Source organism: Pezoporus flaviventris, unplaced genomic scaffold (assembly GCF_033815535.1).
Source record: "Pezoporus flaviventris isolate CSIRO_AGI_PZ_B2104156 unplaced genomic scaffold, CSIRO_AGI_Pfla_v1 ptg000018l, whole genome shotgun sequence".
Lineage (NCBI taxonomy): Eukaryota > Metazoa > Chordata > Aves > Psittaciformes > Psittacidae > Pezoporus > Pezoporus flaviventris.
Window position 1 is genome coordinate 2,528,195 of NW_026892566.1, and position 20,766 is coordinate 2,548,960.

Here is a 20,766-nt window from a genome sequence, read left to right on the forward strand (position 1 = left end):
GCTGTGGGCTACAACTTGATGGCCTTTCCCTTTGTTAACCACTCTTTGTAGGCAGTGTAAACTGTGGTGGCACCTGTCTCCTTCCCTCAGGCTTCTCTTTTCTGAATTAAGCTGGTTTCTTCATCTTTTCATGTAGCTTATGTTTTCAAACCTCTGAACAGTCTTCCTTTTGCCTGCTGGACTCCGAATTTGTTTCTGTCTTAGCAGTGTCCAAATTTAGATGCAAGAGTCTGGCAGACGCCTCTAACAGGGCTGGATAGGACAGGTTAATCACTTCAGTGTTTGCAATTACCTCCTTGGAAACTGCCTTTTTCAAAAGCATCATGTTGCTGACAAATTTTCCAGTGCCCTGCTACCCACAAATGATGTGTGATAGCACGGCTACCTTCCCAGTAATTCCCCACATTTGTCTTACTGATTTTGATTTTGTACTTCCCATATTATCATTTGATCCGAGATTATCCTTTAATTTTACCATAATTGCTATGAAATATTGCTCTGTTTCCAAGGAAGTTCTGAAGCCCCTTTTGACCTTGGAATTTAAAACAACAACAAAAAAGTGTATTTGTCATAATAAATCTCTATGTATGGAGATAGCCAGGAGTTCACAATCAGTTTTGTTACTTTGTTGTTTTAGCAGAAAGGCACATTCAGTTACAGTGAAAGCCCCTGTGCTGGGAAGACCTCATCAATTCACTTGCTTAAACATATTGCCTGTTTGTAAGTATAAAAATTCCTTTGATTTCAGTGTCCTTTTCATTTGGAAGCTCCAGAGATACCATGGTCCTGAGATCCAAATTTGTAGAAATGTTGAAAATGAATTGTAATAGCACATTCTTGCCATTAATGTAGTAAATCCCGTGAGCTTTTGCTGGATAGGAAATACATATTAAATAGTGTTAGAACGTACTGAGAATAAAATGAAATGTGAAAGGATTATGATGTTTTAGTGTGCGCAGCTATACTAATTTGTGCAGTGATCCTGAACAGAGTGTTTGGATTGCAGAATCTGACTTTTTGCAGTGTTGCAGAGGTCACAAGCCGTATGTGACTGGATTCTCTGAGCCATGCGGCTAGTAGCACAGGGTGGTACATGTTACACAGGGTGGTACTAGCTAAAGTTCATGTTTGTTGTGCATTGGAATGAGGGGTAGCAAATGTTTTGGAAGCTCTGTCCTGAGCAGCTGCAGCAGTCTGCCTGAGATCCTCTGCAGAGGAGGAGGAGGAACACCTTTGCAGTTTGAATCTTTAGTGCCAGCAGCCAGCCCATGGTCCAATTTCTGGTAGTTCTGGTGAGCTCTTTTCAGCCGGCTTGATGCATCCATCCAGTTAACTCTTTATGAAGAGGAACCATGGTAGCATTTGGGTTGTTTGTTTTTTCTCTGCTCTAGAGTGCGTGCTTTCTGCAAAAGCTTCTTTTGTGTTAACTATAGTGCTTGCCAGCACCTTTTTAAAACACACAATTTTCCATTATAGGTTTTTTAAAGAGAACAGGACTGAGGTTGAAGACCTCATGACAAAAGCCAGAGGTATTTTCTTGTGTTAGGAATTTAAAAGACTGTAAAAAACTTTACAGAAGCAGACATGAGACTTCCCTTCTACTGTGCCCTCCCGCCCCACTCAGGTAGCTTATAGATATCTAGCTGCCACTCAAAACCATCAAAAAGCTTCAGAGGACTTACTGGGTTTAACCAAAACAATTATTGCTGCAGCTGATGCTTTGTGCTTACGTTCCCTTCTGAATTGAGGACATTGTCTGTATAGATCTGTGCTCATTTGAATTCAGCTCTTTTTACTTGACTTGTTAAACGGAGGATTTGCTTCTAGGGTAGGTAAAGCTAGGGGGTCTAATTAGTGTGATAAGAAAATGCAGTGAGCAAGAAGTGTTTTAAAATAGATTCTCTGGTGGCCAGATTTCTGCAGAAATACTCATTACACCATTTTGCAGCAGGGGAGCAAAAGCTGTGGAGGCAGGAAAGGGAAATAATAGAGAAGCTCTTCATGATGGCAGAAAGGCTGAAGCAAGCAAACATTTCAGTTAAAAGCCAGTGCTGTTATGGACTATCAGGAAAAGAATAGAACTGTTGTTGGTTTAACCAGCAAGTTATTGATGAGAGCGGGGTGAGAAGATACCTGGTAAAAGTAACCATTTTGAAAACAGCAGGAGCAGCCAAGGTTTCTGAAGGAGCCAGCACAAGGTTACCATGAACTTCTGGTCAGCCTTTTTGAACATTCATGCAGAAAAGTGATATAACAAGAAAACTGGACTAGGCAAATGTACTAAAAGTCATTAACAAGATAAAAGCATGTCCTTGGAAATTGTTAAGCAGAAAGTTTGCATTAAAATAATTCTGAAATGTAACAAAAGGTCAAACATGGCAGCACTTACATCAAACGATGTTTTTCAGCTATTTTAAATTGAAATTGAATTAGCCCTTTGTGGTGCTGGAGAATTGCAGGCCATCTTGTGCAGTGCTGTTGCAACAATTCCACCGGCAGAGGAAAATTATGCTAGGCTTAAAGTGTTAATTATTTTTATTTCATGATTGCTTAGGTCTGTTTTTTGATGATGGCTTTTAATATGTGCAGTCATTTAATGGACTATCATCTGATGTCCTTGGATGACTGGTCTGTCTGACCAGAATTTAAATACTGAGATGCACCAAATATGTCCCTTACATAGTGTACTGAGGGTTCGCCCAGTGTCTTTTGAGTATTAGGTGGTCATTCAAGATAAAAGATTGTACTGACAAAACTTCGACTGCCTCTAGAGCAGAATTACGTGATTGCTGAGAAAACCAAAAACATAGGGTGGATTAACTGAGGCATAAGTAAAATTGTCTGTATATTCCTTCCCATATACAAAATGAAAGTGCTAATAATATTTTTAAGGGCCTCTCTGAAGAGGGGTGATACAGTCTGATCAGAGGCTGGGTGTCTAGCCGACAGACTCAGAAGGGAATAATGTTTTGGGTTGACATTTATGTGATTATCTTTGTTGCAAAAAGAGAACTTGGGACATGACCCATGTCCCAAAGCTGCAATGGTTTGTTAGTTTCCATAGCCAAAGAAAGGGAACAAGGGAGTTATTTGTGAGGGCGTACAACCTTCAATTCTTGTTTTACTTGGTTTGAAATGCTCAGGAACATATACGCAATTGCACATACTAGCTGTGAGCCCTGGTATATGACTCAGGTTTACACCTCTCAACCAGTGGTGCTGCTATTTTTTTGTTTGTAAACACACTTTCCTGTGGTACATATTAGATGAGTCAGCTTTAGTCTGTCTACGTCATCTGAAAGGCCTCCTGGAAGGGATTATACAAGGGGGTTGCAAAGGATTTGGGTACTGGGTTTGGTATTAAGTTTTGATACTGACCAGGGGACATACCAGAGGAGTGAGTTGTCTCCCTTTGATTTCACTCTAACCATTTAAGGATGGGTGTGGAAGCACTTCCTTCCTCAATGCTTCTGGTCACCTGGCATTTATACTGGCTTTTTAGAATAATCTGATATATCACCATTGCAACTTGAATTTGGTATTGAAACACTGACACCTATTTCCATTGATTCTGGGAGGCATGGACAACCTAGTTATAAAAACCAAATGTGATGGCAGCTAGCATGTGAGTATGAGCACCTAGATTGTGACCATCAGGTATGAGCCCCATCCTTTTCCTCCCCACCTTCGGGCCAGCAAAAAACTGTGAGTGTTTGAATGAGTTTTGGCTGATGTTGTTTGGTCTCCAGACCCACAAGGGCACTTTCACTGATTCTGGGGCTTATTTGGCTAGTCATGCAATCAAGTTGAATGCAAACAGGTCACACACAAACAAGCAGAAGGGGAAGACAAAGTCTGGAATAAGGGGCTTGGCATGGTCAAGGAAAGGAATTTATATAGAGCTCAGGTTTGTGCAGTAGGAAGAGAGGCTTCAGCCAGTGTATCAGAACCAGCTCAGTGCGCTCATATGGTATGAAATCCTGTTTCTGAGTGCAAGACTGAGAGCAGAAACAATAAAATGAGATGCTAGTAGGAGTGTTACTCTTAATTGCCACACCACTGAGCTGGAAATCTGTACCTGGTTATGACTGAATTTTTTGGACAGTAATGTGCATGCACATGACAAAAGGCTTTAATGTTCTCTATCCTTGGAATTCACCTCTGTAACCACAGGACTTCATAGATCTCCACTAGGCTTACAGAGATTACAGTGGGGTTGTTATGCAAAACTTCTAGGGACTTCTGAAACCTCTTGGGAAATGCAAGTTTCCTATTTCATAAATTTCAAATTCTCAGCAGGTTCTGGAGGCTTGATCCCATTTTAGGTTTTTTTTTGATTTATACAGGAGTTTGAAATGCTGTTTTGAGGCATAGTGATCTCATTCCTTGTTTTATCTGTCATGAGCAGATGTTCTTCTGTGTAAGGTTCCCTAACAAAATGTTTGATGTGGATGTGAATTAACTTTCAACATCAAGTGTGTTTACAAGATAATAAGCATGATGTTCTGAACAGGAAATCTGTGTTGTCCTGGTAGGTTTGTGTTTATTTGTTTGAATGGTGCAAAGCCTAGAAGACTAGCATTGTTGAGAGCAGCTCATGTCTCATATTGGCTGATGAGTGATTTTTTGGATGAGTGTTCTTAGGGTAATGTCTAGGAAGATTCCTACACCAGCAGGGTTTCTGTGGGCTTTTCTTCCAAGCTGAAATATTGCTGTGTCTGAACAAATTGGGGAAGAAGTAATATTGACATTTCTCTGTCTTCACTGAGTCCCCTGTCCATCTCGTATGTAAGGAGGCAGAAAAACCCAAAGATGAGCTTGGGTGAAAAAGCAAATTAATGCTGCTGGGAAAAGAGTAACTACTAGAAAGGAAGAGTAGGTTTGGAGCTACAGCTGCTTTGAAAGGTGAATGAGAACCAATTTAGAAACATAATACTGATAGCGTGTGGTGGAAAAACACACCAACATGGGGATGCATTGTGTACTGTGGCATACTGTTGTGTGTAGTCTTTTGAGAAGGGCTGGGTTGAGCTGCCTTTGAGCTGTGACATGAGCCAGTCTAGTGGGGTCTCCCCCTGTTAATGACTGTAGTAAAAGTGTGTTGCTTTCCTATTTAGGAATGATACACTGCAGGGTAGCAAGTATCAGATGTCCTGTTGTCAGGAGGCAGCTTTGTCTCAGGAGTTGTTCCTAGTTGGAAAGGTTAAAGATGAAGACAGCAGGGCAGCATTTTTCTGGTGCGGTACAATGAGGAATTTGTAGAAGCTTATTAATAAAAGAGATTTTTTCTTCTATGTATTGGATTCTGACACAAGTTTCTCACTGCTGACTTTATTTTTCCTGTATATTAATTTAGGGGTAGCATTTGAATACTTTCATGTATTTAAAAAACACCCTATAGGAGCTTTATGGGTGGGGGCACATAGTGTTTTTGAAGGGATGGGTACCTTCTTTTCGTAATATATTGTGTCACAATCCAGAGTGAGGTAATCTCTGAACTCTTTTGTCATTAATCAAGTGCCACAACACAGCACAGACACATGACTTAAGGAACTGCATCTCAGAGTTTAACTGAAGAGACATGAGCATAAGGAGTTCTAGTAGATGTTGCCTGACATAGAGAAGATGCGCATTAGTAATGATATGTAAATGTGTAATGAGGTAGGAGGGAGGCATCTTTCTACAGGTTATTTGGGGTGGATAGTCGTAATGAAGTTTAACCCAGGAGTTTTTATATGGGGTGTTCTCATTCAAATTTGAAGTTTTCAGACCAGGTTTTTTGGAGTGCAAACCTCATGCCTGTGCTGTATAGACCTTCTGGAGGGCTTGTTGTCCAAAAAAAGAAGTATAGAAGGAATTAAATCATTTGGAATTTCCTGGGAAAGACCCTTTTAGTCTAAAGTCAGCTTGTTAGAATTTACCCAGCTTGGGGAGGATAAACAGTTGTTGCTTAAATTTTGTTGACTTGATACCTGCTTGTTACTTTGTTTCTGACACAGTCTTAGCAGATAATTCAGCAAGCAACTGCTGTTGTGCAATACTGCTTGTCTGTTATTTCCAAAATTGGATTTGGAAAATGATGATTCACATCCCATTATGTCTTTAAAATCTTTTGCATAATTCTGACTGCACCAGAGCTTTTTGTTCTGGTGCTGAAAGCTGCAGATGTTAAGCTAATATATTCTTGCATCTTTCCATGCATGGAGTTGCTGGTTGGGTTGCTATCAGTTGCATTACAGCTTTTCTGCTCAGTTTCTGTGAAACCTTTCCTCTCCCTAGCCCAGGAAGACTACCAAAGTGTTCCTTCTCAATGCCAAAGTGAAACATGCCCACGAGATACATCTTGCCATGCTATCTTCTTAACACCATGTTTTGTCATACTGCAGAGCCTTCCTGCTTATCTTAGGCTATTTTAATCTTAACAGTCAGACTTTTATAATCCCAGTGACTTTGTGAAAAAGATGAGCTCTTGGCAGATACCTCTGCTTTTCTCAGGGGTCCTTGTACAAAGGTTTATCCAGGAAACTGATCCTGACAGTGAGTGCATATGACCATGTGCTGGAACTGCTGTGGGGAATGTGACCTGCCCTGGCCCTTAAAAAAATTATTTGACTATCTTACGGCTCAAAAGCACTGAAGAACACTGGGTTAGCTCATTATTGAGACTTCTGTTCACACTATTAACTGAGATGATTCAGAAATCTCTGTTCTGTTGGTGTGAAGGGTATGAGTTTAGAGATACACCGTGGTTCTCTTGACTTACAAAGTAAGCAATAGCTTACCTGGTCTGTGAGATTGCTTGCAAATCAGTTGAACTCAGACAGTCACCCTAAGGAGTACTTGTTGGAGTGCAGTAATCCCTTTCAGGAACAAAACTGAAAGAGAAAACCAAAGTAAACCAGAAAACCCAGATACGTGTTAACAATAAACAGCCTACCTTTCAGAAAGTGCTGAACACTCAGCATTTCCTTGATTGTGTTGACAGCAGGTGGGTTTTCATGGGTCCAACCTTTGCCCTGCCTGAAACCAGCTAGAGACCATCTCAGCAGTTCTCATTTGAGATTTTTCTTGGCAAGTCTACCACAGATGTAAACTCTTCCCTTCACCTGTGTATCTTGGAAAGGTCATCTCGCTCTGCAGTGCTCCATTTGAAGCATGAAGTTTCTGTTAAAGTTGCTCCAAGTTGCTTTTTATGTAAACAGTGATTCAAAGTTCTTCTATTTAGAACAGCAAACAGACTCCTGGCTTAATTGTTCTTTTGAGTGGAAAAAATGTTTTATCGGTGCTGAGTGTTTTATACTGAACTTGCCTTCCCACCTGGCAGAACTTCAAGAAAATCCAAAGTATCTTGGTGCATGGTAACCAAAAGGCATACAATAACTATCTGATCTCATTCATCACATTGCAAGGCTACAGTGTTTATTAAGTCTTGATTTGCTCATGCTTATGTGAATTATGCAAATAATGTACATCAATTCTCCAGAAAGGGAAAAGCACTCAAGCTAATGAAAAGTTGCTTTTCTGAATTATTCCATTCCAATAAAAAAGATGCACAAAACCTGGTGAGAGTTGTTGCAAACTTAAGTGTTCTGCATTTCTAAAGCATACAATCTTTTAGCAACCTTACAAGGCACGGTTAGGTTTAGTCCTAAATTATGCATGGCCTGTGGTAGAGAGGACAGGTGAGAAAATAATCAATGCAGGTGTTGAATTTTAAAAGTATATCCAGTCTAAGATCAAGGAATCCTAGTTTCAAAGTCTTTGCTTTGCAACTGTTATTCTTTTAATACAGTTTTGAGATGGGTGTGTTAAGTGTCTTGTAAAATAGATAATTATGCAAAAGAAAGAAACCGTTACTAATAGTATACTAGTTAGACAGTCATGTAAATTGGAAAGTGTGCATACCCTAAGAGAAATCTGGATTCCTAGTAATTCTTTTGAATTTGGTTAATTGTTCCCATGTCTGAGCTTGACCTGAGTTCAGGAGCTATGCAGCAATGCTAATCCAAAATAGGCTGGACATTGCTAACTGAAGAAATACTGTGTAGGAAACAGGCAGGAGTTACAAGTATCTTGTGTTGAAAGGCCATTAGTTTGCTTTGAACTTTGGTTCAGGACTGTAGAAACCTGAAAAATAAACAAAGGGCTGGTTCCTAGTTCTGTTTGATGAAGTAAAAATGTATCTGTTTAGAAGCTCCTTCACAAAGATGGAATAATAATAGAAAAAAAAAAAAAGTTTGATCCTTCTCTAGTAAAATGCAAACATGCATCAACAGTTCATTTCCAGCACAAAGCACAGGTTTTCTGCACAAGGATGAACTTCATGAAAGTTTCAGGCATTCCTGCAGCATGAGGAGGAACCCCAGTGAGCACCTATATGATCTCTCAGGAGCAAGGTGCAGCAGCAAGTCACACAGCCCTACAGAAAGACTGGAGTAAGTCCAAGCAAGGTCATGGAGGTGTCTAGCTGTGAAGTACAAGCTGACCTGTGGAACAGGAACAATCTATTCCACTGCTATTCCACATTTAGCACATAGTGGGGTGTTTACTTCTGCTGTCACTGAAAACATAAAAGCCTGGAAATCAATGTAAATTACTCAGATGAAAGGCTGTGTATTAATGCAGTAGATGAGTTGCACTTCTAGCAGTGCTATGAGCAGTGTTCCTCTTATTCAGCATTATCTACCATCCTCCTGTATCAAGAGAAGTATGATAAATTCATTCACTGCTTCAAAAGTACCTGATAAATTATTGAAAGTCCCTTGTTTTTATAGCTCCTAGTTAGAGAAGGGTTGGCTTGTGTATTTTTGATATAAATCTCAGATAACAACCAAAAATTTCAGAATGTCTTTTTGTTTGGTTCTGGAAAAACACACTCCTAGAATCTGGCACCAGGTGAGTTTGTTGTCAGTAGACCAAAGACCAAATTCTTCACTGCCACTACCTCTGTCAGCATCTTTATGTCTGCTTTGATACAGTGTCATCTAAGTGCCTTAGATGATCATGCTAGGGAAGAGATGTGCCATTTGCTTGTATGCTGGCTTTTCAGAACAAAAGCCATAAATAAAACCCAGCCCATGGGAAAATTGTAGCCTGGATTAGTTTCCTTTTCTTTTGTTTCAATAACTTGTACTGTTTGTCTCTTGTCCTCTGGGTGAGTTCCTTGGATAACATGTCTCTTCTAGTCACCTGAATCCAATCTCTCACAAAAGTCTTCCAAGCTTGGGAAGTTGCTTCCTTTTTCTCTCTTCTTTATAAAAGCTTGTGGGAGGGGCCAGAGGGAACATCTCACCTGCTGCAAGAGCCCTGAAAGTGCCTTTGGCTAGAGGCTGCAGATGGCGAGTTAAATCTCCTATTGGTATCCTCAGTCCCTGTCAAAATCGGATATCTCCTGCCTGTGTGTGCAGGCTGGTGTTTGCAGGATTCCTTGTGTCTCAGGTTCAGGTTTCATAACCATTCATTCAGATGAGTTCAGGTTTCCAGGCTCTGAGAATTCCAGTCTCAACTTTCTGCCTCAAAGGCAGCTGAGATGCAAGCACTGGACATCTAAGGAGCTGAGTCACACTGAAGTGAGGAATCCCACTTTCTTCTCAGCACTTGGCTGCTGAACCATTATCATGACAAAGGAGGATTATTGACTTTCATAGTCATGATGCCTTTGATTTGAGGCTCGCTTTGATTTGGGGCAGTGGTGTTCGCTGGCCCAGAGAAGCAATGGTCTCCTCCAGGTGAAGAGCAAGGAGATAAACACGCTTTTGAGAAGGAGGACGAGGGGAAGAATTGGCTCAAGAGGCTGAATGAAGCCGTAATGGATGCAGTTAGTCACTGGGAATGGCCTAAAAGCAGCCCATGATTCCTTAAGACAATTAAAAGCAAATTGTTCGGCTGAGCGATCCCAGAGCAAGGAAGATGCTCCCCCAGACTATAATTCAAGGGGCTGAATGGCCCTCAAAAACTGAGAGCAGAGAGGGAAAAAAAACCAAACCTCGAAGATAAGGCAAATGATGGAACAGATGTGAGCGCTTTTGTTAGGAAGACTTGGAGGCTAGCGGGATGGCGATAGGCTAATTTGAGGCACATAATGCCAGGTTCCTTTCATATGCAGAATAGCACTTTGATCCAATGTGGATGAAAGTGCTGAAAAGTGGAGAGGGTGGCAGGGGGTCTTTTGTCTTTGACAAAAAAGGCATCTGCTGGGCTCTAACCCCCTTTTCCCCACCCCCTTAGCCTAGCAGGCCATTCCAACAATGCTAGCAAAGGGGACAAGTGTCCCTGACAGCTGAAGAAATCTCCAGGAGGAGAATGAGGCTTGCAGCAATATGTATACCAAGAGAGCTTAATCGATTTTTTCCACAGTACAAAAAGGGAGAGGGCTGGGGGAAGACAGAGAGATCACAGTGGAAATGGGAGGTGGGAGGAAAAAATCCCTTTCTAATAAACTTGTTACTTTTGTTCTCCGAATACATCTTTTCAGGAGATGCTTTGATGCTAGTATGAATACACTTAATGGAGCAGAGTAGAGTTAGAATTGCTGGGGGGGGGGGGGGGGGGCAAGTAAGGAAAAATAGTTTTGCAAGGAGGATGAATGTCATTACTATGGATCCCAACACAGGAAAGATTTTGGTATTAGTAAAACAGTGCAATGCAAGAGATACCTGGAAGACAGATGAATACTTTCTGTACCACCTGTTGGAGGAGCACAGCTCAGTGCAAATTCTTGGTTTTGATTTTTAAGCAAAATTGAAAATTTCTCATTAAACCTTTCCTTCTTTTCTGTCATCTTCTTTACTTTTTTTGACTTACTAGAAATGAAAGGACTGCAGGATTGAATGGGGAGCTAGGAAGGCAAGCAGTGTTTGTGCCAAGCAAATACAGCAGTTGCAGATCAGCTGCTCATCTGGTCCCTGCTTCTCATGCTCTGTTGACTTTCTTCAGCTTTTCACATCTGGTAAATAAGACTGGGATACAATCCACAGAGTCTGGCTGTGGTTTTCCTTAAGTATCGCTTTGCACCTAGTCTAATGTTTTCTTTGAGAAATAATGACAGGTAAGAGTTATCAACTTCTGAAGACCCACCTCAGCAAATTAAATCCTTTAAGAACAGTAGGTTCAGGAATCTTCCTTCTCTTGACATTCTGACAGTGTTTATCCTTACTATTTACCACAGATAACCTTCTCACCAGGGCACAGCTTTAAGCAGCACCTGGTACTGCAAAGACCTCCTCCTTCTTTACCCCCAGACCTCTTCTCTTTCTGCTGGGGTGTTACAGTTCTCCCAAGAAGTTACAGAAATGGAGAGATATAGCAAGCACATTCTCTTGAGAGGCTGTAAGCACACACTGATCCCAAATACTAATCCTGTGTAGTTGTTCAGTAGGTGTGCCATGATCCCCCTCCAGCGGATGCTTTCAGCTGAGACCAGCTGATGTGGAGAGTATTTTTGGCAACAGCATCTCCTGTTCTCCAGCTATGCAAAGCTACCATAACTCATTAGGGAGGGCTAATTGTCAAGGACATTGATGCTTTTTTGAATTCTGCCCATTTTATATCTTGACTTTTCTTGCTCCCAGTCCTTGTACTGTGATCTTGAATGATACAGAGGGACTTGAGCTGCTGCTGCTGTCATCAAAGGAGCTGAACCCACCTCTGTCCCTCACAGTGCCAAGGTGAATGTCCTCCCTCTGAGTGGGCTCCAGGTGGTTATTTGTGACTTCCTTCTCAGGTGCTAGCTATGTACAGTGAAAGGATGCAGGTCTACATTCAGCTGGAGAAAAACATTGCTCATGGGGAAGTCTGACCTGGCAGGGAACAGCTCTCTGAAGTTCGCCATGCCAAAGAAAAACAGCCCATGCAGTTCCACACAAACTCCCTGCCAAAGCTGCCTCACCTGAACAGCTTAGTGGCATGCCAGCAGTAAGATTACAGATATGAGGGGAGGAGGGACAAGTTGTCTCTGTTTCTGTGTAAATGTGTGGTAGTTCTCTGTAACTGTAGGTAGTAATTGCAGTTTTAAGCCACACTCTTGAGACAGACTTCGTGATCTGTTTGTAGTTTACAGTGTGCTAATTTCCTAATTCCAGTGGTTGGGCATGAGGAAGGAAGATGCCTGTGTGGCTCTACCTGGCTGCTATGAACGGGGCCAGGCCTGTTTGGTGAAGAGACTGAATATGTTTCACCTGAAGCACAGGAGGGAAGAGATGTGCGTGGAGCAGAGGGCAGCATGCTGAGCAAGTGACAGCAGGAGTACAGGCTGTAGGAGTACAGCAAAGAGAGGAAGATTTGCTTTGTTCTCATGTCTCGCCCAGCAGGCTGGTGTTTTCTCCACAGGAACTGGTTACCCTCCACTGATTTGTGTTCAGATGAAAATCAAATAGGAAAGATTGCAAAACCTCTTTGATGTGCATACTCTACATTGAGGCAGCACTACCTGACCAGCTTAGGAAACCATCACAGGTGTTACTCCTACTCTATGGACAGGAGCTGACTGGTCAGTGTTTCAGAGGCTGCTGAGTCTAAAGGGGCCATATTGCTTTAATGGTAAGTTGTCCCAGCAGGTGCTGTGATGTTAGTCATATAACTTACAAAATAAGCCAATAAGTCATATAACTTACAAAATAAGCCATTTCCATAAAAGTGTTTTTGGCTGAACTGATTGTACCCAAAAGATTTTTGTGGCATAACCTAGCAGTCCTGGCTGTAGGAATTCCATATTTTCAGCATGGATTTGGTTTGTCTCTCAGTGAATCTCATCTGGTCATTAATATCCATTAGAGCTTCTCTGTGTGGGAAGTGGAACAAATGGCAAGTGATGGCTTCAGGGTACAATAAACCCCAGCCTACATACAGACTTTTGTTCAGACATGAAGTGGTTTCAATTTTTTTTGCTTAATTTACTTCCAAATTAAACAGAGTTCCTTTGCAAGACAGACACTGGTTAGTTTGATGTGACTTACCTGACTGAGTGTAATCAGGTACTGTAATCAGGTACAGTTTTACCAATAAAGTAAATTCTTGCTTTTTTAAAAAACATGAGATGGGAGTCAATGTTGTTGTTCATGAACACCCTTCCAGAGCTAATGCTAAGTCATGTGATTTCATATTCAGTTAAATACACAGTGGTTTGGATCCAGACAGGCACTCTAGCTGTAGTGAGGATAGCATGATTTCAGGTTTGGTAGGACCTGCATCTTTCTGTAGGAGATGGGTTGTTGTGCTCGGGGAAGGCAAATTGCCTCTCATTCCCACATCTGCCCTGTTCTGTAATCCCAAAATTTGGTTCACATGATCTTAGAACTTTGAGAGTATGCTTACTCATGAGTGAGTTACATGGTGTTGGTGAGTATCTGCAATTCCAGAAAGCTTTTGATGATATTTGAGCAAATATCCAGGAGCCCTCATCAGGCTGCAGGGAGTCCCAAAGCTTGGAAAATAACCCTCCCAAAGGGTAATTTCTGAAATATTTCAAGACCCCAGCAGTATCTCTCAGCTTACTTCCTTTACAAATACAGAAAATAAGCCAGAAATGATTAGAAAGGCTTGTTACCGTTGTCTATGGAGTGCTAATCAGTGGTAGCTTCTGTTCGAGAGAGATTTGCAGTGTTTTACTTGCCGCATGTTGATGGAGAGCTGCTGCTTTTGCAGGTGAGTAGCCAGCTCCACACCCCACCAGGTGCCTGCTGGCATCCCATGCTCAGCCTTCGCAGTTTATGCCCTGAGTCCTTCCTTGGCTCCCTGGGTCTCATGGCCGCCTGCTGCAGTGGCTGTAGTAGCAAGGGGGAGGTACAGAGGCTGCGTCACCTGTTTGGGTCCAGAGACCCCTTTCTAGTGTTGCTGCAAGCTGCTGTCTTGTGCCTTTTACTTGGCGGTAATCCTCACGGGATGTGCATTGCCCCAGGAGGGAGGCAGCTGGATCGGCAGCCCCCTCTGAGTGAGGCCCTTGAGGCCATTGTCCTGGGTGAGACATGGCGTGCTGGAGGTGGGGAAGCAGTAACACCTGCAGGAGACCTCTGCTGATCTGCCTTTCTGGTCAAGAGAGAGGCTGCCTGGGGTAGGAGCTGTGGCAGCCACTGTGGTTCAGCTGGAGGCAAAGGGAACAGGTAGTGTTTGCATTCCCAGGCAAGTGTCAAGGAGAAGGGACTGCAGAAGGCAGTCAGCTGGTGGAGAGTGCTGGGCAGCTCACCTCAGACTTCACTGGCGGGAGGGTAGCAGCCACTATCCCTCCCCAGCCTGCTCTGGTGAGCCATTCCTGCCAGAAACAGGCAGGGTGTGTGGGAGGAGATACAGAGCAGGAAACAGTAACAATTAGTGTTCCTTGCAAATGAGGAAAAAAGTACAAATAAGGAGAAGCCATGAGAAGCTGTGGAGATGAGAGCCCATCAGGCCTTAGGGCTCTGTGGTGGTCAGCAAACTTGCCTAGGGAAACAAGCTTGCTCCCATTTCAGGCTGCCCCTTTGAATCCTCTGTATTAAACTCTGTCAGGGTTTAAACCCAGCCAGACAGCTCGTTCACTCACTCCCCCATTTCTTGCCCTTCCCCTACTCCTGGAGGGATGGAGAGGAGAATCAAAAGAATGCAACTCCCACAGGTTGAGATAAGAACAGTTTAGTAACTAAGGTATAACACAGATCACTACTGCTACCACCAATAATAATAATGATAAAGGAAATAACAAGGGAAGAGAATACAACACCTCAGCATCAGCCAACCGATAACTCACCCCCCCAGCCTGACCAAGCACTGACCGATACCTCCTCCAACCCTGCAGTCTCCCAGCCCTTCCGGCTAACTCCCAGTTACATCCTGGGCATGACGTGCTGTGGTATGGAATACCTCTTTGGCCAGTTCGGGTCAGGTGTCCTGTCTCTGCTTCCTCTCAGCTTCCCCTCCTCCCTGGCAGAGCATGAGGCTCACAAAGTCCTTGGCCAAACCAAAACCTCCTTGTTACCAGCTCTGTTCCCAGGCCAAAAGTCAAAAACACAGCACTGCACCAGCTGCCAAGAAGGAGAAAAATGACTGCTAATGCTGAACGCAGGACGATATCTATGGGCAAAACCTCCTGGAGTTATGTGTGGTGAGTCAGTTCCTTATGAGCAGGCCTGAGCTGTGAGTACCTGCAGACCTGGAGGCGTGGGTTGGTGATGAGTGGACTGGAGTGTGAGCAGCTGCAGAGAGCCTTCGGCAGGTGGTTCTGTATCTGTGACCTGTTCAAGGGGTGAGATGAGAACTCACCAGGAATTGTGTGTTTTCCTCTCTCTCCCCCTTCCTCAGGTGGTCTTTGCTTTGAATCAGACTCTCTTGCAGCAGGAGAGCCTCCGAGCAGGCAGTTTACAGATCCCCTATACGACAGAAGACCTTATCAAGCATTACAACTGTGGAGACCTCAGCTCTATCATCTTCAACCATGATGCTTCTCAAGTGAGTCTTACCACCGTAGCCCTTGTACTATGCATATGTCCCTATAGTGCTAACCCCTGTCTCATGCTCATCTCTCCTCAGTTAGGCCCTTTGCAGGCGAGCGCCAAGGCCGTGCTGCTGGTTCCTTGCGCATTTGCTTTCCTGCACCTCCTGTCCCAAGAGTCTGCATCACCCCCCCCCCCCCCACCGCCTTGCTGCACACAAGCAGCGAAGCCACGCCTGGCTTTCCCTTTTGGACAAGTGCCATGTTTGCTTTAGTGTCAAAGCTCTATGAGTTAATCCTTTATTTTCTTAAGGATCCTGTGGAATTATGCTAGCTTAGATATGAGCAAACTTAGTGCCAACAGAGAGCAGCAGCAGGCTTTTTTTGTGCAAATAGTGACAGAGAAATGTGACTTGGACACTTGTGTAAGGCTGGGCAAGTTGCAAGCTTTTAATGTCCCCTATCAGTATGATTGTGTACTGTGGACAAGGCCCAAAGAAGAGAAATGGGGTGAAACAAAGCAAAAATAGATTTAGACTGAATGTTAAAGAAAAGAAAACCTTCTGAGGCCTCTCAGACTTGGTTTATGGAGACGGTTTCCTAAGCAGCACAGTGGAATGCAATGCTCTGATCTTTAAACCAAAAGAAAATGCCCAGCAGGGACCAATTTGGCCTGTTTGGGCTGTAAGATTAGCTAACCTCGGGCTGAGACATCAGGTCTCTCTGTTCTGGTCACAGGGCGCTGACATTTCGTCCACATCAACGGAAACAGGCTCTAGCCTCACAGTGCTGAGCAAGTAGATTTTGGTACCTGGGCTTGCCCTGCTGAATAAGCATTTTTATGGCCTTTTGATATACATGATTCAGTGCTACAGAGCTGGAAATACTGTCTTACTAACCCTTGCTTCTCTGGCACTGAGCTTTGCACACATGTTGTTACTTCCCTGTCCTGTCTGCCCTTGGACAGGACAACCTGGTAATTAACACTGCTTAGCTCTTACACTGTGTACTTCATTCATTGATTTCAAAGAGCTTCTCAAAGGAGGCCAGCACCTTATGAGCATACAGTTGATGCTTCACTATTCTGCTGAGGTGTTACAAACTGCAGACAGGTGACATTGCCTTGAGATCCTTGGAGAGAGCACCTCTTGCCAAGACATGCATGTCTGAAGGAGCAACTACCCTTCACTTTCACAAGGGACTCCACTGCAGAGTATTATCCCTCACAGTGGAGCTGAGTAGTAGTAGTCTGCAACACTATCAGCCTGTGTTTTTAAGCAGCACTTCTCTGTAAATTATATTTGGTTCCATGTTTGCCCTGTAGATGACCCAGTGTGGGCTAAGAACTCTTTAAAAATGGTTGGTAATAGTCTCTGAGTGGCTCCAGAGCCTCTGCTGCTGCTGCAGTCTTGCAAGGCAAAGTACCTGGTTTAGCGGCTCTGCTCCCCAGAAACCACTGCTTGTATGCCCTTTCCTTAGAGGTCCCCTTAGCTGCAATACCCAAAGCTACTTGCTAGAATGCCAGGATAGCTGGCCCGCATTTCTTTCCCTAGCAGGAGGTCATGATAGTGTGCAGCCACAGCCGTCCTGGGGACCCCAGGGGCAGAACCAAGTATTTTAAAAGATACCTTGTGGACAGGGGAATTGGAGGTGGTAATACTTCCTTTCCTGACAAAATCTGGTCCTCTTCTTTTGGAAAGTTTGGGAATGTTATTGTTAACTAGTTCAAATTGCACAGTTCTTTGACAGCCTGAGGGCTGGGGTAGCAGTCATACTCTCTTAGAAGAGTGTAATTATCATTATAGTTATGTCATACCTATGGTAATTTAAGGAAGAGGTATGTAGCTAAAGATAGCCAGGGGCAAATATTTTTGGCTTTTCGATCTATAGTGTGGCAAAATTGGGAGTATTTGTTGATTCTGCATAAAAAATAATTCGATCTATATTGTGGCAAATTGAGAGTATTTGTTGACTCTGCATAAAAAATAATTCAGCTGGTTGGCTTATGAAATTATATTTTGAGAGAAATGAAGCACTATGCGTTATTAGAAGTTTGCTGAGTCATTTTTGGTCTTTGTTTGGGTTTTGTTCTATTGGATGTGCCTTGAGGGGCAAAGCAACCAGCACATTCAGTGATGGAGCAATGCCTGTGCATGATGGCTACCTGTGAAATAAATGCCCGTTTCATGAAGACATTTTTTTTCCCCTATCTAGGTCCCAAATTTCATTAATGCTACGCTTCCGGCCCATGAACGTATTACTGCCCAGGAGATAGACAGCTACTTCCGTCAGGAGCTCATCTATAAGCGAAATGAGCGAATGGGCAGGAGGGTGAAGGACCTGCTGGAAGAGTACCCAGACAAGAGTTTCTTCTTTGCATTTGGAGCGGGTATGTGATTGAGGTGCCCTTCAAGCTGAACACATCCTTTCCATATCTTTTAGAAGCTTTTTGCATGTGCTTGCTTCAGTTTAAAGAAGGGTCAGTACTTCTACCATGGTGGGCACAGCTTTGCCCTTATTGTTGTACCTTAGTAGGAAGATTTTTTCAGTGTAGGAGACTGTTTTTCTTCAGGATTCAAAGAGCTCACAAGTGTATGCATTGATTGCAATATTTATTAGTTACAGACCTATTTGATACATGCATAGCCAAAGGTACTAAACAAACTACAATGCATACACAAAAGGACACATTTGTTTATGGTCTGGCCAGCCAAGTGTAGGAGAAACAGGGAGCTGAGGTGAAAGTTAGGAAGTCAGAGGTTGCACCAGTGCTTGAAAAAACCTTTCAAGAGCACATCCAAAAAGAATAACATCCCAAATTGTGTGAGTCTAAGAGGCTCATTAAATGCAAGGGAAAGGAAAGGCACTTTCACCTTTTTTCTTCCTGCTGCCACTCCTTTCCTCTTTCCTGTGCTTCCACTACAAGGAAGTTGTGTCTGCCACTGTTTTGGAGCAGAGCATTGGGCCCAATTTTGAAACTGACAATTTTCTGCCTGGTAGTAGCCAGCAGGAATCTATAGGCACATCCAGCAGCAGTTGTGTGTTAACCCACTCAGTGGGGTTAACACCCACACTTCAGACTAGGGCTGGGTGGAGGGTGTAAATAGGATTGGTTTGCCATGATTTCTGTTCTTTGTTCTAGCTCCAGGGACTGGAAGTGAGGATCAGTGTTTGAAAAGACAGGTGCTAATTCCCAGAGAAGTGTAGTATCCCCTCCACCCTGAACTATATGGGCCTTGGAAAAGGGGGAGAACTGCAGCTCATCTTAGGATCCACGTGGTGTTTTCTGGCCTTAGTGGCTACTGCTTTAGTTAGCATAGAAGATCTAGACAAGGCAAAGAAACTATTTACTTTACTTAAACACTCTAAAAGCATTGGTATTTGAAGTCTGTGTGAATCACCCTCACCAGGGTGCTGTGTGTGAGGGCACAGAGGTAATGAAAGGTGGCTGATAATGTCTGTTCAGGCATGCATGAAGACTGTAATGTGCTATCTTCCTGCAGTATCATTCCTCTGTGCTACTCTCTGCCAGAAAGGGCAGTGAAGCAGGCTCAGTTATGTAGATTTTGGTCATGTTTGTCTGTAAGCTAAGGCCAGGGTTTTGCTTTATTGCACTGCTGATGTTCTGATTGCACTTGTTGTTGCTGGACTGATGTTCCTGACTGATGCATATGTCAATCCTGAGTGCCATTTGCATCGGTCGCAAGTAGCCAGTTTTCTGAAAGCAGGCTAGTCACAGATGTTTGAGCTCCAGAAAATTATTCACAGCTGAGCGGTGAGCAGTCCACGCAAACGGACTGATGTGGATGCAAGCATCACTTTGAGTCTGTCCTGTCCCAGGAGCAGGATCCTTTGAGAAAAGAGAGCCGTTTCCCCGTCTTGCATACACACACTGCCTACCAGCAGCTGCATTGAACAAATCATGTCTTTAAGGTGCGTTTTTGTCATTTGTCTCCCCTTCCCATCAAATTCTTTCTCTTGCCATTCTTCTGCCCCAGACTGTCTTCATTGTAGTTAGTATGCACAGCTCTGCCCCAGAGCCCAGAAGCTCTGCAGGAGCAGGACACATCTCTGTCTTTCCCAGTTCTCTTGTTCTCAACCTTCATGACAGTCTTAAAACCCTTACCAGACTTTCTAGATTCTTGCCTTCCTTCTTCCTCTTACTTTCCTTTTCCCAGTTGGCCCCTCCTTTTCCCCTGATGTCCTTTTCTTGTAGAGCAGAGTTAAGATTTACCCAACAGTGCTGTACTGCTGCACTGCCTGGAGCCTTGGGCCTGTATGAACACCCTTGATCTGTGGCTTATATGCACATGACTTGATCTCTAAGCACCAGGCATGCTCTTCTTGTGCTTTTCCATCAAAATTTTCAATCTAAACAAGTTCCCTATTTTCTCTGGGGACTCTAGATTAATTTTGAAATTGTCTCTAATTGTCTTGGATAATAGTCCAGGCTCTGTTGTCATGCTTTTTGCCAGCCTCCTGCTTTTATCAGCACTGTTCCTCATTATACATTTGTTTGACTGCATGGAAGTTTCTTTTCTTTACTTAATTGCCGAAATAAGAAGTAACATCACGTAATATAACACAGAAGAGAGTTCTGAGGTCTTCTGAGTGCACATTACAAATATGAGTGCAGATTTTATTGTTTTCCAGCAAGCTAATTTAACATTTTGCTCATGAAGATGGGTGTACGTGATAGATAATTCTGTGGAAGATTTGTTTTTATGCTAACAGCAGTTAAGATGAACAAATGTCCTCAGTTTTGAGCACTGCTTGAGTATTGTACTGATGTTAATTACTGGAAATTGGTTCCAGGAAAGTGCTTCCATAAGGCAGGTTAGAGTGACCTGTAGGAGAGGAAGAGAAAAAGAAAGGCTGTGGGAACAGGAATAATCATCACCGCATTGTGGTTTTCTCTTTTCTGGACATCAGTGAAAAAGTATCTTCCAGGAATGGCTGATAAACTGCCATTTATCAGTTTGATAAACTGCCAGTTATCAGGACTAGGTTGTGTTAAAATGTTAGTAGGATATCGAAGGGTCTCCAGGTTCTAAGAATGAGAACACTTCTGGTTATTTCTTTCCAGATTTTTTCACCCCATGTTTTTTTATTTTTAAAAGGGCTAGGCTTTTTGTAAAGAAAGTTCATTTTTTTCCACTAGCCAAACACCACTGAAAACAGTTTTACCAACAATATATCCAAATAAGGCCATGGTTTGTCAGTTACTGTGGTATTACAAATACCCCCTCTTGTTATTTAAACAACTAGTTGTATTTTTATTTTAAATGGGGGAAAATCAGAAAAGATTAATAATTTATTTTATAATCTAAGTGGATTGATATGGTTTAGAGATGTGCAATGCATTGTGC

At 42.9% G+C, this 20,766-nt stretch overlaps 1 protein-coding gene across 3 annotated transcripts in view; it reads left to right on the forward strand.

Annotated features, from left to right (window-relative positions):
• Nucleotides 1–20,766, forward strand: part of TRABD2A (TraB domain containing 2A) — an 80,443-nt gene that overhangs the window by 38,752 nt on the left and 20,925 nt on the right. For 2 of the 3 annotated variants that reach the window (XM_061455072.1, XM_061455073.1), the window contains exons 3-4: nt 15,268–15,414; nt 17,612–17,786. In XM_061455072.1, coding sequence (XP_061311056.1) covers nt 15,268–15,414; nt 17,612–17,786 — 322 coding nt within the window. The remainder of the gene's footprint in view (nt 1–15,267; nt 15,415–17,611; nt 17,787–20,766) is intronic. The other variant, XM_061455074.1, reaches the window with a different exon arrangement.